Below are 14,253 nucleotides of genomic sequence, written 5' to 3' on the forward strand. Positions count from 1 at the left end.
ATAGGGAGCAGATTTTCTTCCTTTCTCAAACTAGAATGCAGGGTCATGCTGTGAATAATGGGAGATTCAGGACCGATAACAGGAAGTACTTCATCACATAGTGCCTAATACGCCTGTGGAATCCCCTGCCAGGAGAAGTTATGATAGCTGCCGACGTGGACTACAACAACAGGTAGTAAGGTATCTCCTCCCGTCACAGTTTTTGTCTGAGAGGCAGCTGGTTGGCAATGACATGAGCAGACCACTGGCTGGACGGTCCTGTCCTGTGATCTGACATGGCTGCGCTTAAGCGTACAGGACACGTCTGTGCTCTTACTACTCCTTACTCCCTCAAACTCAAATGGGCCTAGCAGAAAATATCATCTGTTAAAACTCACCATGTTTTGACTCCAGGCATCAAAACAAATGTTTTTTTCTGAGGTACGTTACCTGTTTAACGGTGCTTCACCCAGAAGTGACAAGCTACATATAACATAGCCGCCTGTAGGAGATTGCAGCTAAAGAGGCCATGAGGTGGGCAGCCTCCAGGGGTCCCTGAGCCACAAAGACCCTCCTTCAGACTCTGGAGGGTGTCTTACACTCGCTACCCAAATACATTTTTAAATTTGGGGAGAGTGGGGTGGGTACTTGGGGTTGGTATTTGAGCCCGTGAGAAGCAAATTGGACTCATGGGCTACACTTTCCCCACCCAATAATCTTTCCTAGTTATTTCAAAAAAGTTCTTTTTAAAGGGAGTTTTAAAGGCAGTTTAGCCGGAATTTTCCAGGTTCTTTGCCATTTTCTTATCACTCTTGGAGCTTCAAAAAAGGTAACAGAAAAGTAACAGAAAAGCAGTGAGCAACCCAGTTTGAAAAAGCTGTTACCTTCCAAACAGTGTAGTGAGTAATGACAACAAATTACTCTGAAGTAAATTTCATGTATCAGCAAAGGTCTACATTAGGTAGAGCCAAGGGTACTTCCCCAATCGTATTCCGGTATTTTTATCCCTTGATGCTCAGTCCCCCCCTCTCTGCCTCTCCACTCCCTGGAGCCTGAACTGCCCAGACTGGCTGGACAATGAGCCTGGGAGACTCAGGGCAAGACGTCTTTCAGCTTTGCCACAAACCTTCTGATCATTGCCGGAGTGGTCCACTTGCTCCTCAGGTTTATCTCCTGGTGGCCTTCAGGAGGCTGCCCTTAGTAGGGGAAAGAAAAGCTGGGTAGACCTTACACAATACAAATGCAGGAGCTGGTAGTATCTTCTGGGACTCTCACTTATAAGTTTTCTGCACTATCCAGAAGATATTGATGCACAGCCTGAAGAAGTGGACATGATGCACAGAAGTTCGGTTTTGATTTTTGTAATTTTTTTTAGTGGTCTAATAAAGATGATCAGCTACTCCTTTTGCAGGGCCGGGAGAATTCTGGGCAAGAGGCCTTGCCAGGGAACGAGAAATGGCTGGTACTTTCCACACTCTCAGTGTGACCCTTCCTGAAGTCCCCATGGCTTCTGGCAGGTGGGGACAGAGTACAGATATAGGAAGCAGGAGTCTGATGTTTCGCCTCTGACATCTCCATTTCAAATGATCAGAGATCACCGGGCTGAAAAGAAAAACACCTTTTTTTTCTTGTAAGCTTTGGAACAGTGAATGAATGGAAGGATCAGTGACCTGACCCATGTGTAAGTGCCAATGATCTGATCCTTTCTTTTCCCTGCAGGTGAACATCTACCATTTGGTTACAAAGGCCTCAGTGGAAGAGGAGGTCATTGAAAGAGCCAAGAGGATGGTGCTGGACCATCTTGTGACACACCACTGGCTGGACTGTTCTGGGCAACAGCTCTGGCAGAACCAAGGAAGGCACTGAGGTGTAAGAAGATGGCATTCAAGGTGAACTGGGGGTTGCAAACACCAAACAGCAGGTGGACAACTGGGGAGAGTCCAGGGACTGCAGCCATACACACCCCTTAACACGACTGGAAGTGACGTTAAGGGGAGCTGTGGGGAGGAAGAGCATTTAGTAGAAAATTTGCATTCTCTGGGAATTGAATCCCTGGAATAACGAACTAGAGTGAGAAGAGATGGAAGGAGGGATAACCTCTTAAATCAATTTCTTCAGTTCTGGACTCGGTATGGCCGAATCCAATTACATGTTCCAGTTAGAGTAGATCAATTAAAGTAGCAGGACTTACATTTGTGGTCATTAAGTGGATCTGCTGATGCTCGAATTGATTGTTGGATGTAATTTCAAATGAATCTGCGTCACCTGACACTCTGGCATAGTGAACTGCACTGAACAGAATAAACCAATTCAATGGTTTTATTTAAATTAATGTTTGTGTATAATACATGTTCGCCTTAATCTAACAGGTGAGCTTAACTTTATGGGTCTTGGGAAACGTATGCATTAATTCGTTTCTTTGTTAATTCATTCACTCACTCATTCATTCAGCCATTCATTCAATACTCTGGGCGGTGTACAACAAATTAAATGTACATTATATAATAATATAAGCAATAGACTATCCCAGATGTCACTCATAACGCAAAACAGGTGGCAAAATAATTTTCGGAAACATTGCAAAGCTACATTTTTTTGTTCTCCTTCCTCCAGTGTCCAGCTATTTGGGGTGATCCTCCCCAAAGGCATCGCTGAATAGTTCTGTTTTCAGTTGTTTACATACGCTGCATTTCCTGCAGGACAGAGTTCCATAGAGATTACCAGAATGCAGAGAAAGCCCATTTTTTGGTTACCATTTTATGGGCTTATCTGGATGTTAACATCCGTAGGTGTGAGGATGAGGTCAGATGGGCAGTCAAACTTGGCAGAAGATGTTCAGACAAAGAGCGAGCTTCCCAATCTGTTTAGGGCTTTATATGTCAGAACCAGGTTCCTTAATATGGTATGGAAGCAGATCAGCAGCCAGTGCACGTGAGACAGAAATGGGTGATGTGGTCAAACCTCTTCGCATCAGTCACCAATGTGGGCACTGCATTCTGGACCTCCTGACGTTTCTATAGCAGTTTCAAAGGGAGCTCCACGTAGAATGCATTGCAGTGGTCAACTTTTGACACTATTGGTGTTGATAGGAAACTGTCATCTTGGTAGGGACACAACTGTGAAGTTCACCAAAGCTGGTAGAACGCAGAGCAGATCACAATGGAGACCTGTTTTTCCATGGTCAGCACGAGGTGTAAAATCACATTGACTGTACACCTGATCTTTAACAGGGAGGGTAAATCCCCCTACATTTAGGGAAATAACCCTCCGACAGGTAGGGAGACAGCCCCCACCTCCGCAACCTGATCTCCAGCTTGTCTGGATTCAATTTCAGCCCATTCTTCCTTGTCCAGTATGCTTGGGTCCAGTACTGTGTGGGATATGTAGGAAATGCCTGACCTTTTATTTTTCCCTGTGTGTTTCTATGACGCTATACTTCACTTCTCCTACCGGTGTTGTACAAGTAATGTGTTAATTAAATTTTCTAAGAATGGGGGGCTAGTCTGCAAAATCTCTGCATGATTCTGCTGCTCAACTTTTCTTCCATGTGGGTGAAGCAACTGGGAGTACCAGCTGCAAAAACCCACCAGGTGCCACTGAGGAAATTACTGAGCATTATTGCTTTCTTAACGATTTTCCTAGTGAACCTTTTGGGGGAGGGAGGTTTGAGAGGGCCATGTAAACACCTCAACTCATAGAAGCAGTAAAATATAGGAGATGGCACCTCTGTCCACTCAGCCCACTCCCCTTGTAACGTTGAACAACCTTTTCCTTCCTCTCAAGTGCTCTCTCTCCCCTGGAGTGTTGTAACTGCGTCTTCTCCCTTTCCTCTTTCATTTTTGTCCCTGCGTGTCTCCACCCTCTCCCCACTTGCCCCCATCATCGGGGATGGACACTGAGGTAATCCCACGCTTGGCAGAAACCCAAGAGAAGGAAGTACGTCCAAGTGCAATGGATGAGCTGCTCTCCCGGTAGAAGGTATGGCCTCGGGGAAAAAGGGAATCGTTATTCTTCAAAGAGCAGGGAGACAGAGAGACTTCAAGTAAACTCCATGTAGGCCTGAAGCTTTACCTTCTTCTTCGTGGTCCCTGTGAATCACACCCATGGGGCTTCTCTGCACATCCATGGAACCTTGGAATCTTGAAGCTTCCATAGAACGCAAGAAGGGAGCAGCCCTCCCCCTCCCTCCAGGTAGACCACCGGGCCCAACGGTCACTCAACCGTTGATAACTGTACCTGCCCATCCTACTACCTTCTCCTTCCCACACCCTTCAGAGTCCCATCCTCCCTGTTTTCTTAATCCCTTGTGAGTCCAACCCATTATTTCCTGATCCTTTTGTGAGTCCCAGCAAATAAGAGAGAGAGAAAGGAGAGTTGTTGTTTTTTTGTTCACTTTTCCCTGAAAAATTTTATTGCCATCTCATGGCTTCCAAGCAACCCCCATTTAAAAGATGCTTGGATTGTGCAGATAAAATGGCCATAAGCGACGGCCATTCCCTCTGCCTATATTGTCGGAGTGAAGCCCACCAGCCCTGGATCTGCCAACTTTGTCGTGCTTTCAGTAAGCTCGAATTGAAGGACCGGAAATGTGACCTGATGGACAGAGCGCTACAGCCTGCGGATTTGGCCTCCTCACATCCACCCCCCAGACCACTGGCTTTGGGGTATAAAAAGATCTCGAAGAAGGTTAGCATGGAAAAGGCAGTTGCTGAATCCTTGAAGCCATTAGAAGAGGACAGGATTTCGAATGGGTCAGAAAATCTGGCAGTTCAGTCAGACAGACCTTCAGCTTCAAAGCCCCAGATGCCTAACCCTCAACCAGCTAAGCGAAAAAGACCAGCTTCAGGAAGCCCACCCCTGCAACCTGCGTGCCAGGTATTCATCCTTCTGATCTATCAAAAGCCATATTCTATGTGCTCATGATGGGAATCTTTAAGCCACAGGTGGATCCTCAAGGCTGTTTTTGCAGCCCTTAAAGCACCTTTCCTCAGAAAAACACCCCCCCACACACACACACAAAATAAACCCCGAAAAGGAGAGGCTGAGGACGGGTTTTGACTTGTTGTGATTTACTTTGGTTTTAAATTGAGAAGGCTGTATCAGAGGGTTCTGGAGATGCAGAAATGACACACACACAGAGGCATCCATCCGCTGAAGCCTACTGGCTCTCCATCCCAGGCAAAGTAAACACATCTGTGGTCCTGCAACTGAAGATTCTGGGATTTGCCTGTGGAACTTGCTTCATGGAAACTGGGTGCTTGGCCTGGCCTTGTAATCCCCAGGTTGCCCAATTGGTCTGCATTGGTTCACAGCAGTTTATGACACAGGAAGGGAACTAAGACACACACATTTCCAATTTAGAAGAATGCACAGTATACATTTCTGCTTGCTTTTAATGCTGTGCAAGAAATCTGCATTGCTGTCATCAGTGGAAAACCCTAGGAACCTACCATAGTTCTCTCAGGGCACGTGATGGCAGCCAGACCCTCTGCGTGCTGCGTTCACTAATTCTTCTCAAGTTCTTAGTGCAGAAGAAAAATCTTTCTGCAAAATACTTGGGAAATCTAAACTGAATTAGGCAAAGGAAGCAGTATAAAACAGATTTTTGTATAACCTTCACAAATCAGGGAATTCAGGTTTCTGATTGCAGAATTGGAGTTACAGTAGTTTGGTGCCAACGTTTATTTCTTTTTTCCCTGTTGACTCACATCCTCTGAGTTCCTCTTGCAGGAAAAAGTACATTATTGTCTAGCACTGGAGTATCCACAGTGTAAGGGGCAACCGATTTTATGAGATAAGGGAAGATAGGTGCTCACTCCAAAGAGTGAAATGGGCAGGTTGGAATTTTATTATATTTTCCTTTTAACTGGCTTCTTCTACCGTAGAGCCAGGTGGAAAAGAGGGAGCCCCATGCAAAAAAAAAAAAAAAAAAAAAAGGAAAGGAAGTCTCCCAAAGGCAGAGATGAGCATGGGAATGGAGTCTCTCCCCCTCAGGAATCAGACAAGCAGTCTGAGGAAGATGTTCAGGAAAACTCAATTTAGGAAAGATGGGAGAGAGTTGCCTGCGAGAAGTGGGAACGGTCATAAGGCCACTTAGCCGGCCGAGAGAGGTGGAAAGGAGTCCTTGACGGAGACCCTCTCTCAAGCACAGGGCCCGCGACATGAACCAGACCCACAAAAAGGCGAACACAGGGTAGTTCTACATATTAAAAATTGAGAGGCCACCCGCCGTGGGGCAACAGGGGCTTTGTGAGGTAGGGTCTACGGGGAGGTGGCAAAGCAGGGACGACCCTCCCCTAAAGGAGCTGGCGGAGGGCAGAGATCTTGTCCCTTTCCTTCTTCCCCCAGCGAGCGAGTGAGAGAGACTGATGTATTTGTTAGCCCTCCTATCCAAGAATTTATTAAGACGTTGAATAAGTCTGGGTTCAGGATGGGACCCTGCACTGTGCTGCTTATCTCCAGGGTGACAGAGAACCAACTGGTAAACACCCTTTGGGAATGGTCTCGCAATCAGCTACTAATCACATTATATAGCCCATATTTTACCAACTTAGCTACAAGAAAATCATGAGAAACCTTGCTAGAAGCCTTACTAAGTCCTATGTGGGCAAGCCTTCCCTCCAGCCACCTCTTGATTTATTTTGTTCTTTCATCTTGAGTCCTTGTCTACTGATGTATTATTTGTTTTATATTTTAAATGGTTTATTTTATACAGTGGGGTCTTGACTTAAGAACGACTTGAGTTAAGAACATTTTGACTTAAGAACCGCTCTCATAGGAAAATATTGACTTGACATACATACTTAGATTTGAGTTAAGAACTGAAAAAAACCCATGTGGGAGGCAGGGAAAGTGCAAAATGTGAACTTTCAGTTAACTGTTGGCCAGTGAAAAGGGTGCCTGTCTGCTTCCTCACTCCTCCCAGCGTTTAGAGAGTGGACTGGGAGACAGTCTTCGGATTGCCTGGTACTGTACTGCCTGGACTGTATTTTCCCTGCCTTCCCTGAACCTTTCTTGACCTAAGAAAAAAAAGAAACAAAATATCCCCCTCTAGTGGTCGAAGGCGGAATAGCAGCTTCCCATTAGTTTCTATGGACGGAAAAGAGCAGATACGGATCAAATGGTTATCAATGCATTCCTATGGGAAATGCAGATTTGACCTGAGAACTTTTTGACTTGAGAACCGCCTTCCAATACGGATTAAGTTCTCAAGTCAAGACCCCACTGTATGTTGTTAGCCACCCAGAGTTGTCAGCTGACTAAATGGGCGGGGTCTAAATGCAATAAATAAATACATGAATAATAAATAAGAGTTTGGGCAAAGCAGTTGAAGTTTGGCTAGACGGCATTCTTTTTCCTTCACTGGCTGCCTTCTAATTTAAACTCCAATTTTTAAAACAGTATCATTGTTTTCCTTTTATTGCTTTTTGTTGAGTGGCTTTCTCCTCCTTGACAATCTTCCTGAGGAAAGGAGAGATGAATAATGATTCAAATGAATTGATGGGTTGGATGTCCCTCTCTTCTCTCTAGGAGGATGGAGTGGATCAAAGCCCTGAGAGAAAGAAGCAGAAGACTAAAGAGGATGAGGAAGCCAAAGAAAAAGGCACTGCGCGTAAAATGGGGAAGGAAGAAAAGAAAGAGAGAAAGAAAACAAGCGACAAAAGAGAGAAGGTACAAGATACCTGTTGCACAGAACCAGACAGGATCTATCCCTTTTTTTCTGCTTACACCAGCAGAGACCCTTTGGGCTGCCCTAACATGATTCACTTGCATATCGGTTAACAACTGGGTGTTCGCATGCCTTGGTGGTCTGTCTATCATCATTAGAACACCACAGGTGGACCTTTCCTTCCTCCTTGCTGCATCTCCAAAACAGGGCACCTTCAAGGATGCTGTTCACACGTTCTGCTGTTTCCTGTTTCGTTTTGCTTAAGATTCTTGTGCATACCTGCTTGCACAGACCCACAAAAGTGCTGTCCTTATGAACATGTGCCTCCGCACCATGGCAACCTCTGCTCTGTATCCTGTGTACATGAATAAATGTCTTCCATCTTTTCATGTTTTGCTTTTATATTTTAAGCCCGTTTGTAGGACTGCTCTCACTTTGTGTGGTTTTTTTCTGGCTTTCCCTTTCTCTTGGGAAGTCAAGGAGCAATATTAGGCATTGCACCAAAGTCTCTCTGAAAACTGTAGCCAAGGAGTCGGGAGGTATTGGGCGTAGACCTTTAAACATGGCATCTGAAGTAGAAGGGCTAGCCTTTTGCTCCCTTTTGCAACCTTAAGGCCGGAGTCCCAGAGAGCACAATTTTGGGACTCTAGCACTACCATTTGGCCCCTTCCCCTCCTCGGTTTTGAAACCACAGGACATATTTGGCTTGACATTCACTCCAGCCTGGCTAAAATGTTCTCCTTTCCCAGCCTGAGGGCCACGAAGGTGAATCTGGAAGGAAAAGGAAACGCTGTCCCAGCCCTGTCCAGATTACTGCAGGGAGCGAGCCTGTCTCCATCGTAGAAGATGACAACCTGGATGAGGAAACCTTCAGCACAGTAAGGATTTTCTCCTGGGACATGGGGAGACAGGAGGGGAAGTGCCTGGGAGTCTTGCTGATTCCTTCCCTTTCCTGTACCCTCCAGTCTATCTCTGATTTGGAATGGTTGGGGAAGGAGGATGAGTGAGGCAGGAAGGTTGAAAGGTCCTCTTTCCATCTCTCTTGTGCCACTGACGTGCACCTTTGCTCTCTCTCTCTCTCTCTTCCCTGTTCCTCTCCAAGTGCAAAGAGATAATACGGCCAGTCAAAAGGGCCCTGAAGCAGCTGGAGAATCCGGGCAAGGGGCTTTCTCTACTAGAAGAGGTGGAGTGCACACGGATCTCCCTGCTGAAGATTGGAGACCACATATCAAAATACTTGAAGAAAACTTATTCTGACCAGGAGGAGATCAGCCTGTGGAGAACGTAATCTTTCCCCTTTTCTCTGCTAATCACCGAGTCACCTACTCCCAGGACACAGAAACAGAACCCCAGATTAGACAATGCAAAGGGGGCTCACTTGGCTGTCCATGGGGCCCCGTAGATGAGTTGCAGCCTAGATGACAGCAGAGCAGAGGGTGGGGTTGAGTTGAAAGGAGGATGGGGATTTTAGTTCCATAATATTTGGAGGGCCCAGTGGCCCAGAACCCCTCTAGACTGACTGGAGATGGTTGTGTCGGCCAACATCTTGAGAACTGGTCCCAGGGTGGAACCTGGCCTGTTTTTGGTCAGAACTGGTGCACAACCAAGACCCTTTCCTTTAGGAAGATGGGAAGGTGCTGTCAGATCATTGGTCCATCTAGGCAGAGGTTGGAGCACCTCCTCTGTGTTGGAAAAAGTGTGGTGGGTGGCACAGGCCAGACCGTCGGCTGAATTTCCCAGGCTGTGTCTTTGTTTGGTGGCTCTTTGTGTCCGAGGCCTGGAATGACCAAAGTTACTGCCGAGAGGGAGAGGGCAGGGAAACGGATGCCATCTAAAGCGCTTTTCTCTCTCGCCCTTCTGGTTAGCTCCTTCTCCGCCACCTTCCTCTGGAGTGAAGGTTTGGGGCTTCTAAGCCAGGCTGGTGGTGGAAGAGTGGGTTTCAAATATCTGTTCAACCATTTGCAAGAACAGGGGGAAATAACCTTTTTATCTTCCAGGAACCTGTGGATATTTGTGTCCAAGTTTACCAAATCGGATGCAAGGAAGCTCCACAAAATCTATAAGTTGGCTCACAAGATGCGGCTGAAGTTTCAGGAGGTGAGGTTCAAAAAAGAGATTTCTGTCTCTTTCACATCAGTACCTTAGGGACAGATTCTTGACCCTAAACAGCAGAATAGAGATATAAATAAATGCATAAATAAATAGAGGAGGCAAAAAGATTGTGATCTATAAAGAAAAGAAGTGAGTCTTCTAGCCACATTCTTAGAAGCTGGCATGTGTTTGATAGAGGTTTGCTTCCTTTAGTACAGCTCCCGCTCTTTTACTGGAAGAACTTTAAAAAAGTAATTTAAGTACTCACAAAGTCCAATGATAAACGTTTCTTGACTGGAAGGCTGGAGGTCAGGTTCAATGCAGTCACTCTGACCTGAAGCTTCCTGGGTGACCTTCACCTAATTATGTCCTCAGATTAACATATATCCCAGGATAGTTTGTGAGGGTAACGTGGTGATGACGAACGTTTGGACTACAGTACTCTGATTTTGCATGGGGGGGGTTGCAAGGAAGATGGGATAGACATATGATAAGTCTCATATAAACAGGGTAACTAAATGTATGCCTCCACCCTATTAAATAGGAGAAGAAAGATGGGCATATGAGGGGAGACGGAATCGAAATTTAAAAATGGCAGGCCGTGAAAATGGCCTACACAGAACTTCCTCATCAACAAATGCTGAGGAGATGACAAGGGTATCCTAGCATAGATAGGAAAGAGCGTATCTCCTGAGACCCATTTGTGGTGCGAAGCCCTCTTGTAGTTCGCTCAGGTGGGTCAGCGAGCACAAAGCTTTTTGAGGCCATTCCCTTTGCTCTTAACATCCCCCTTTTCTCCATCTTCTTTTCCCTCAGCAAGAACAGAGAAATCCACTTGGAGCCTTCTGAATCCAGAGAGGATTCTACAATGCCTCAGGTCCCTCGTGACCGTCCTCCTGAGAAGCGCCACCTGTCTCCACCTCATCCTTCCCAGGTGCACAGCGAACCAACGGGACAATTAATGCCACCCAACCATTCTCAGCTGTGAAAACTGATAAAGCAGAAGTAGCTGAGCAAGACCTATCTAATTTTCCTGCTCTTCTAGATTTATGTTTGCTATGTTGCCGTTTGTGCCCCCAGCCTGTATTTTTCTAAAATTTTTGTTTTTCTTTTCACTAGACTATTGTTTGGTTCTAATGGTTGCTGTTTACTATAGTTGACCCTAGCCTTTGAAATCCCTGATTCTTGATTAGCGCCAAATAACATGTTATCCTTATAACCCCATCTGAATGTCCTCCCTCAGCATAGTACTTAAACTTTATATAATGTATATACTTTATAGTTGCTATGTATGAAACACTAAAATATAATTGGGGGTGGGGCGGGGGGAGTGGGAAATTGCTTTCTGTTCTTTAAATCTTTGGAATAAAATGAAATTAAAATCAACAATAGAGGAGGCCTCATTTGTCCCTCAGCCATTCTCCCCGTGCCCTTCAGAGTCATGAGGTTCCCTCCACACAACTCTCTGAGACGTCACTTCCGCTCGGGGGGATGACCAGCTAGGAGCGAACCCTCCGTATCGCCTAGCAAGGTAAAAAGCTATTAAAATGCATTTCTTTCTTTAGAAGAATGTTTTTTTTATCATAAATCCTTGGAGAGAAGGATAAGGAAGGCATATCGCTGATTAAAAGCCTTAAGGACTATGTTTTTTTAAAGTTAAAAACTACTTTCACTTTCATGGCCGATTAGCTATTGGCGTTTTCCAGCTGCCCTGCTCCTAACGAAAAGCCTGAAACAACAATAATTATTTTTAATTAGAACTCTCTATGTCAAGGAGGAGGGATAAAACTGCCAAAACCCCCTCAGATCGCAGTTTGGAAAGATTGACGACACAACCAACTGAAGACGATAGGATGGACGAGGTTACAAGGCTTATAAAAGATCTGTCTTGTAAAATGTCTGAAGGCTTTGACAAAACAGAGCAAAGATCTAAGTCCATCGAAAGAAGCATCACTAAGCTTCAAGATCAAATTTCAGGGGTGTCACAGGAGTTAAAGGACATGAAGAGTAAAATTAGGGACCTTGGTGATACAGTTCAAGGAAATAAAGAAGAAATTGTGTCCATGGCTCAGCAAATTTCTGATACCAATAAAAAGCTTATATTTATGGATGATAACCTCAGAAGGTCTAATATTAAAATAATGAACTTCCAAGTGCAACAGGGCCGAGATCTCAGAAAGGAGATAATGGCCTGGATAAACTCTATAATGGACACGCAGCATCTGATTGAAACAGATATAGAAAAGGCATATTTCCTGGGAAATCCAAGTAGTCTCGGTATTAGACCAGTGGTTGTGAAGTTTTTGAATCATACAAAGAAAGAACAATTTTTAAAAGCAATCAGACAAAAACAAGACCAGCTGGTTTATAGGGACAGAAAAATTCAGATTTTCCAGGATTTTTGTAAAGAGACTGTGAAATGGCGAGGATCTATGCAGCCGGTTACAGCAATTCTGAGGAAAAATAACATCAGATATCATTGGGGCTACCCAATTTTTTTGAAAATCTGGAAAGACAAGATTTTGTTTAAAATCCACTCCTGCGAGCAAGGTTTACAACTGCTGAAAGATTGGAACATTTATGAAGGAGAAAGTCAGGAGTTAATTCCAACCACAAGCAAAGAACTAGAAGGCTGAACCAGAAGGAAGAAGATGGACCAGTTTTTTCTTATATTTTTTTATTATTCTATCTTATTTTTTATATCTTTTATTTTTTTTCCTTTATCTTTCTCCTAATAAAATCTTTCTTATATATATGTATGTGTGTGCATACATATATACATATATATGTTTCTCTCCTCCCCTCTTTCCCCTTTTCTAATTTTTGAGGTTCTTTTTTGTTGTTTTTAAAATAGCTTTATAGAATAATATCATTTATTTATTTTACTCTTGTTCTAATCATACTAAACACACTAAATTTAGATAGTAAAAGGGGTAACAAAATTAAAATTACTAAAAACTAAATATAAACTCTTTAAAGGATTCCAGTAAGGGGAAGGGGGGAAGGAGAAGGGTATTCTTATTCTTATTCTTATTTTGTTACTATTGTAGTATTAAACATTAAGTAGAAATGCAAAAGTTAAATGAAAAGATCAGAGGCAAGGCTCCGGTCATGGTTCCGCCGGACGATGGTGGCGTCTCCCCCCCACCTTTTGCTCATGCCAGTGGTCATGGCATGGGACCATGGTGGAGAGGATACGAATGTATATGTTCACAAAATTGGTGAAAATCAATTATGGGGTGTTGTTTTGTCTGTTTTATGTTGTTGGTGGGAGGTAAGGTTACACACGGGACCTATTGGAAAGAAAACTTTTGAACACATATGGGTAGAAAAATAAGACTTGCAACTTTAAACGTTAAAGGCCTCGGATCAACAGTGAAAAGAAGAAGAATAGAAGCATTGTTGAGGAAAAACAAGCTGGATATCGTCTTTCTACAAGAGACTCATCAATCAGAAAAAGGAGTCAATGAGTTAAAGATGAACAATATCGACATTTATGAAAAAAATTTTGGAACTTCTAAATCTAGGGGTGTAGCAATTATAATTTTCAAAAACTGCGAATTTAAAGTAGAAAAGGTAGTAAAAGATTGTAATGGTAGATTTATAATAATGCAAGGTAAAATGGGGTTGGAAGAATATACTTTGGTAAATATGTACACACCTAATAATAAACAAGGTGAATTTTATGATTTGGTTTTTAAAGAAATGGAAAAGGTAAAGAAAGGTTATGTTATTATGGCAGGAGATTTCAATATGGTTATGGATAAGATAAAAGACAAAACTGCATACAGTCGGAATGATATTTATCATAGAAACACAATATTAAGTAAAAAGATAAAAAATAACCATTTGAAGGATATTTGGAGAGAAATGAAAGGTGATGAAAAAAGATATACTTATTTTTCAGTTGTGCACAATACTTACTCTAGAATAGATTATATATTTACATCTCAGGATTTAATTTCTAAGATTGTTGATACTGAAATAAACCCTATTAAAATAACAGATCATGCATTGATGTTAATAGAGATTGAAATAAAGAAAGATTATAAAGACTCCAAAAGATGGAGAATTGATAATAATATTCTGCAGCATCCAGAAATAATAGAAAAGATAAAGAAGGAATGGCTAGAATTATGGACAATAAATGAAACAGGAGGTGCTAAGCCAGGCCTGTTGTGGGACACAATGAAAGCAATCACAAGAGGAATAACGATAAGAGAATCGTGTAAATTAAAAAAAATTAAGGAGGGACATGTGAAAAAAATAGAAGAAGATTTGAAAAACTTAGAAAATAGATTTTTTACAGAAAGAGATAGAAGAATATTAATAGAAATTCAGGCTAAGAGAAAGGAATTAGATAATATAGAAATAGAGAAAGTTCAAAGAGATTTGATGTATTTAAAGAGACATTTTTTTGAATTTAATAACAAAAACTCAAAATTGTTAGCTAAAATGTGTAAAAATAAAAGAGCAAAAAATTCAATAGGGATAATTAAAGATCAAAAAGGTAA

The 14,253-nt window shown here is 43.0% G+C and overlaps 1 protein-coding gene across 1 annotated transcript in view; it reads left to right on the top strand.

The window, feature by feature from the left end:
• The first annotated feature begins 629 nt into the window (after positions 1–629).
• Positions 630–14,253, top strand: part of LOC144584623 (uncharacterized) — a 32,524-nt gene continuing 18,900 nt past the window's right edge. Inside the window, exons 1-4 of the mRNA XM_078381065.1 lie at positions 630–4,854; positions 7,510–7,650; positions 8,398–8,526; positions 8,751–8,932. Of these exons, the coding sequence (XP_078237191.1) occupies positions 4,402–4,854; positions 7,510–7,650; positions 8,398–8,526; positions 8,751–8,932 (905 nt within the window). The 5' untranslated portion in view covers positions 630–4,401. The remainder of the gene's footprint in view (positions 4,855–7,509; positions 7,651–8,397; positions 8,527–8,750; positions 8,933–14,253) is intronic.

This window comes from Pogona vitticeps, chromosome 12 (assembly GCF_051106095.1).
Source record: "Pogona vitticeps strain Pit_001003342236 chromosome 12, PviZW2.1, whole genome shotgun sequence".
NCBI classification, from domain to species: domain Eukaryota; kingdom Metazoa; phylum Chordata; class Lepidosauria; order Squamata; family Agamidae; genus Pogona; species Pogona vitticeps.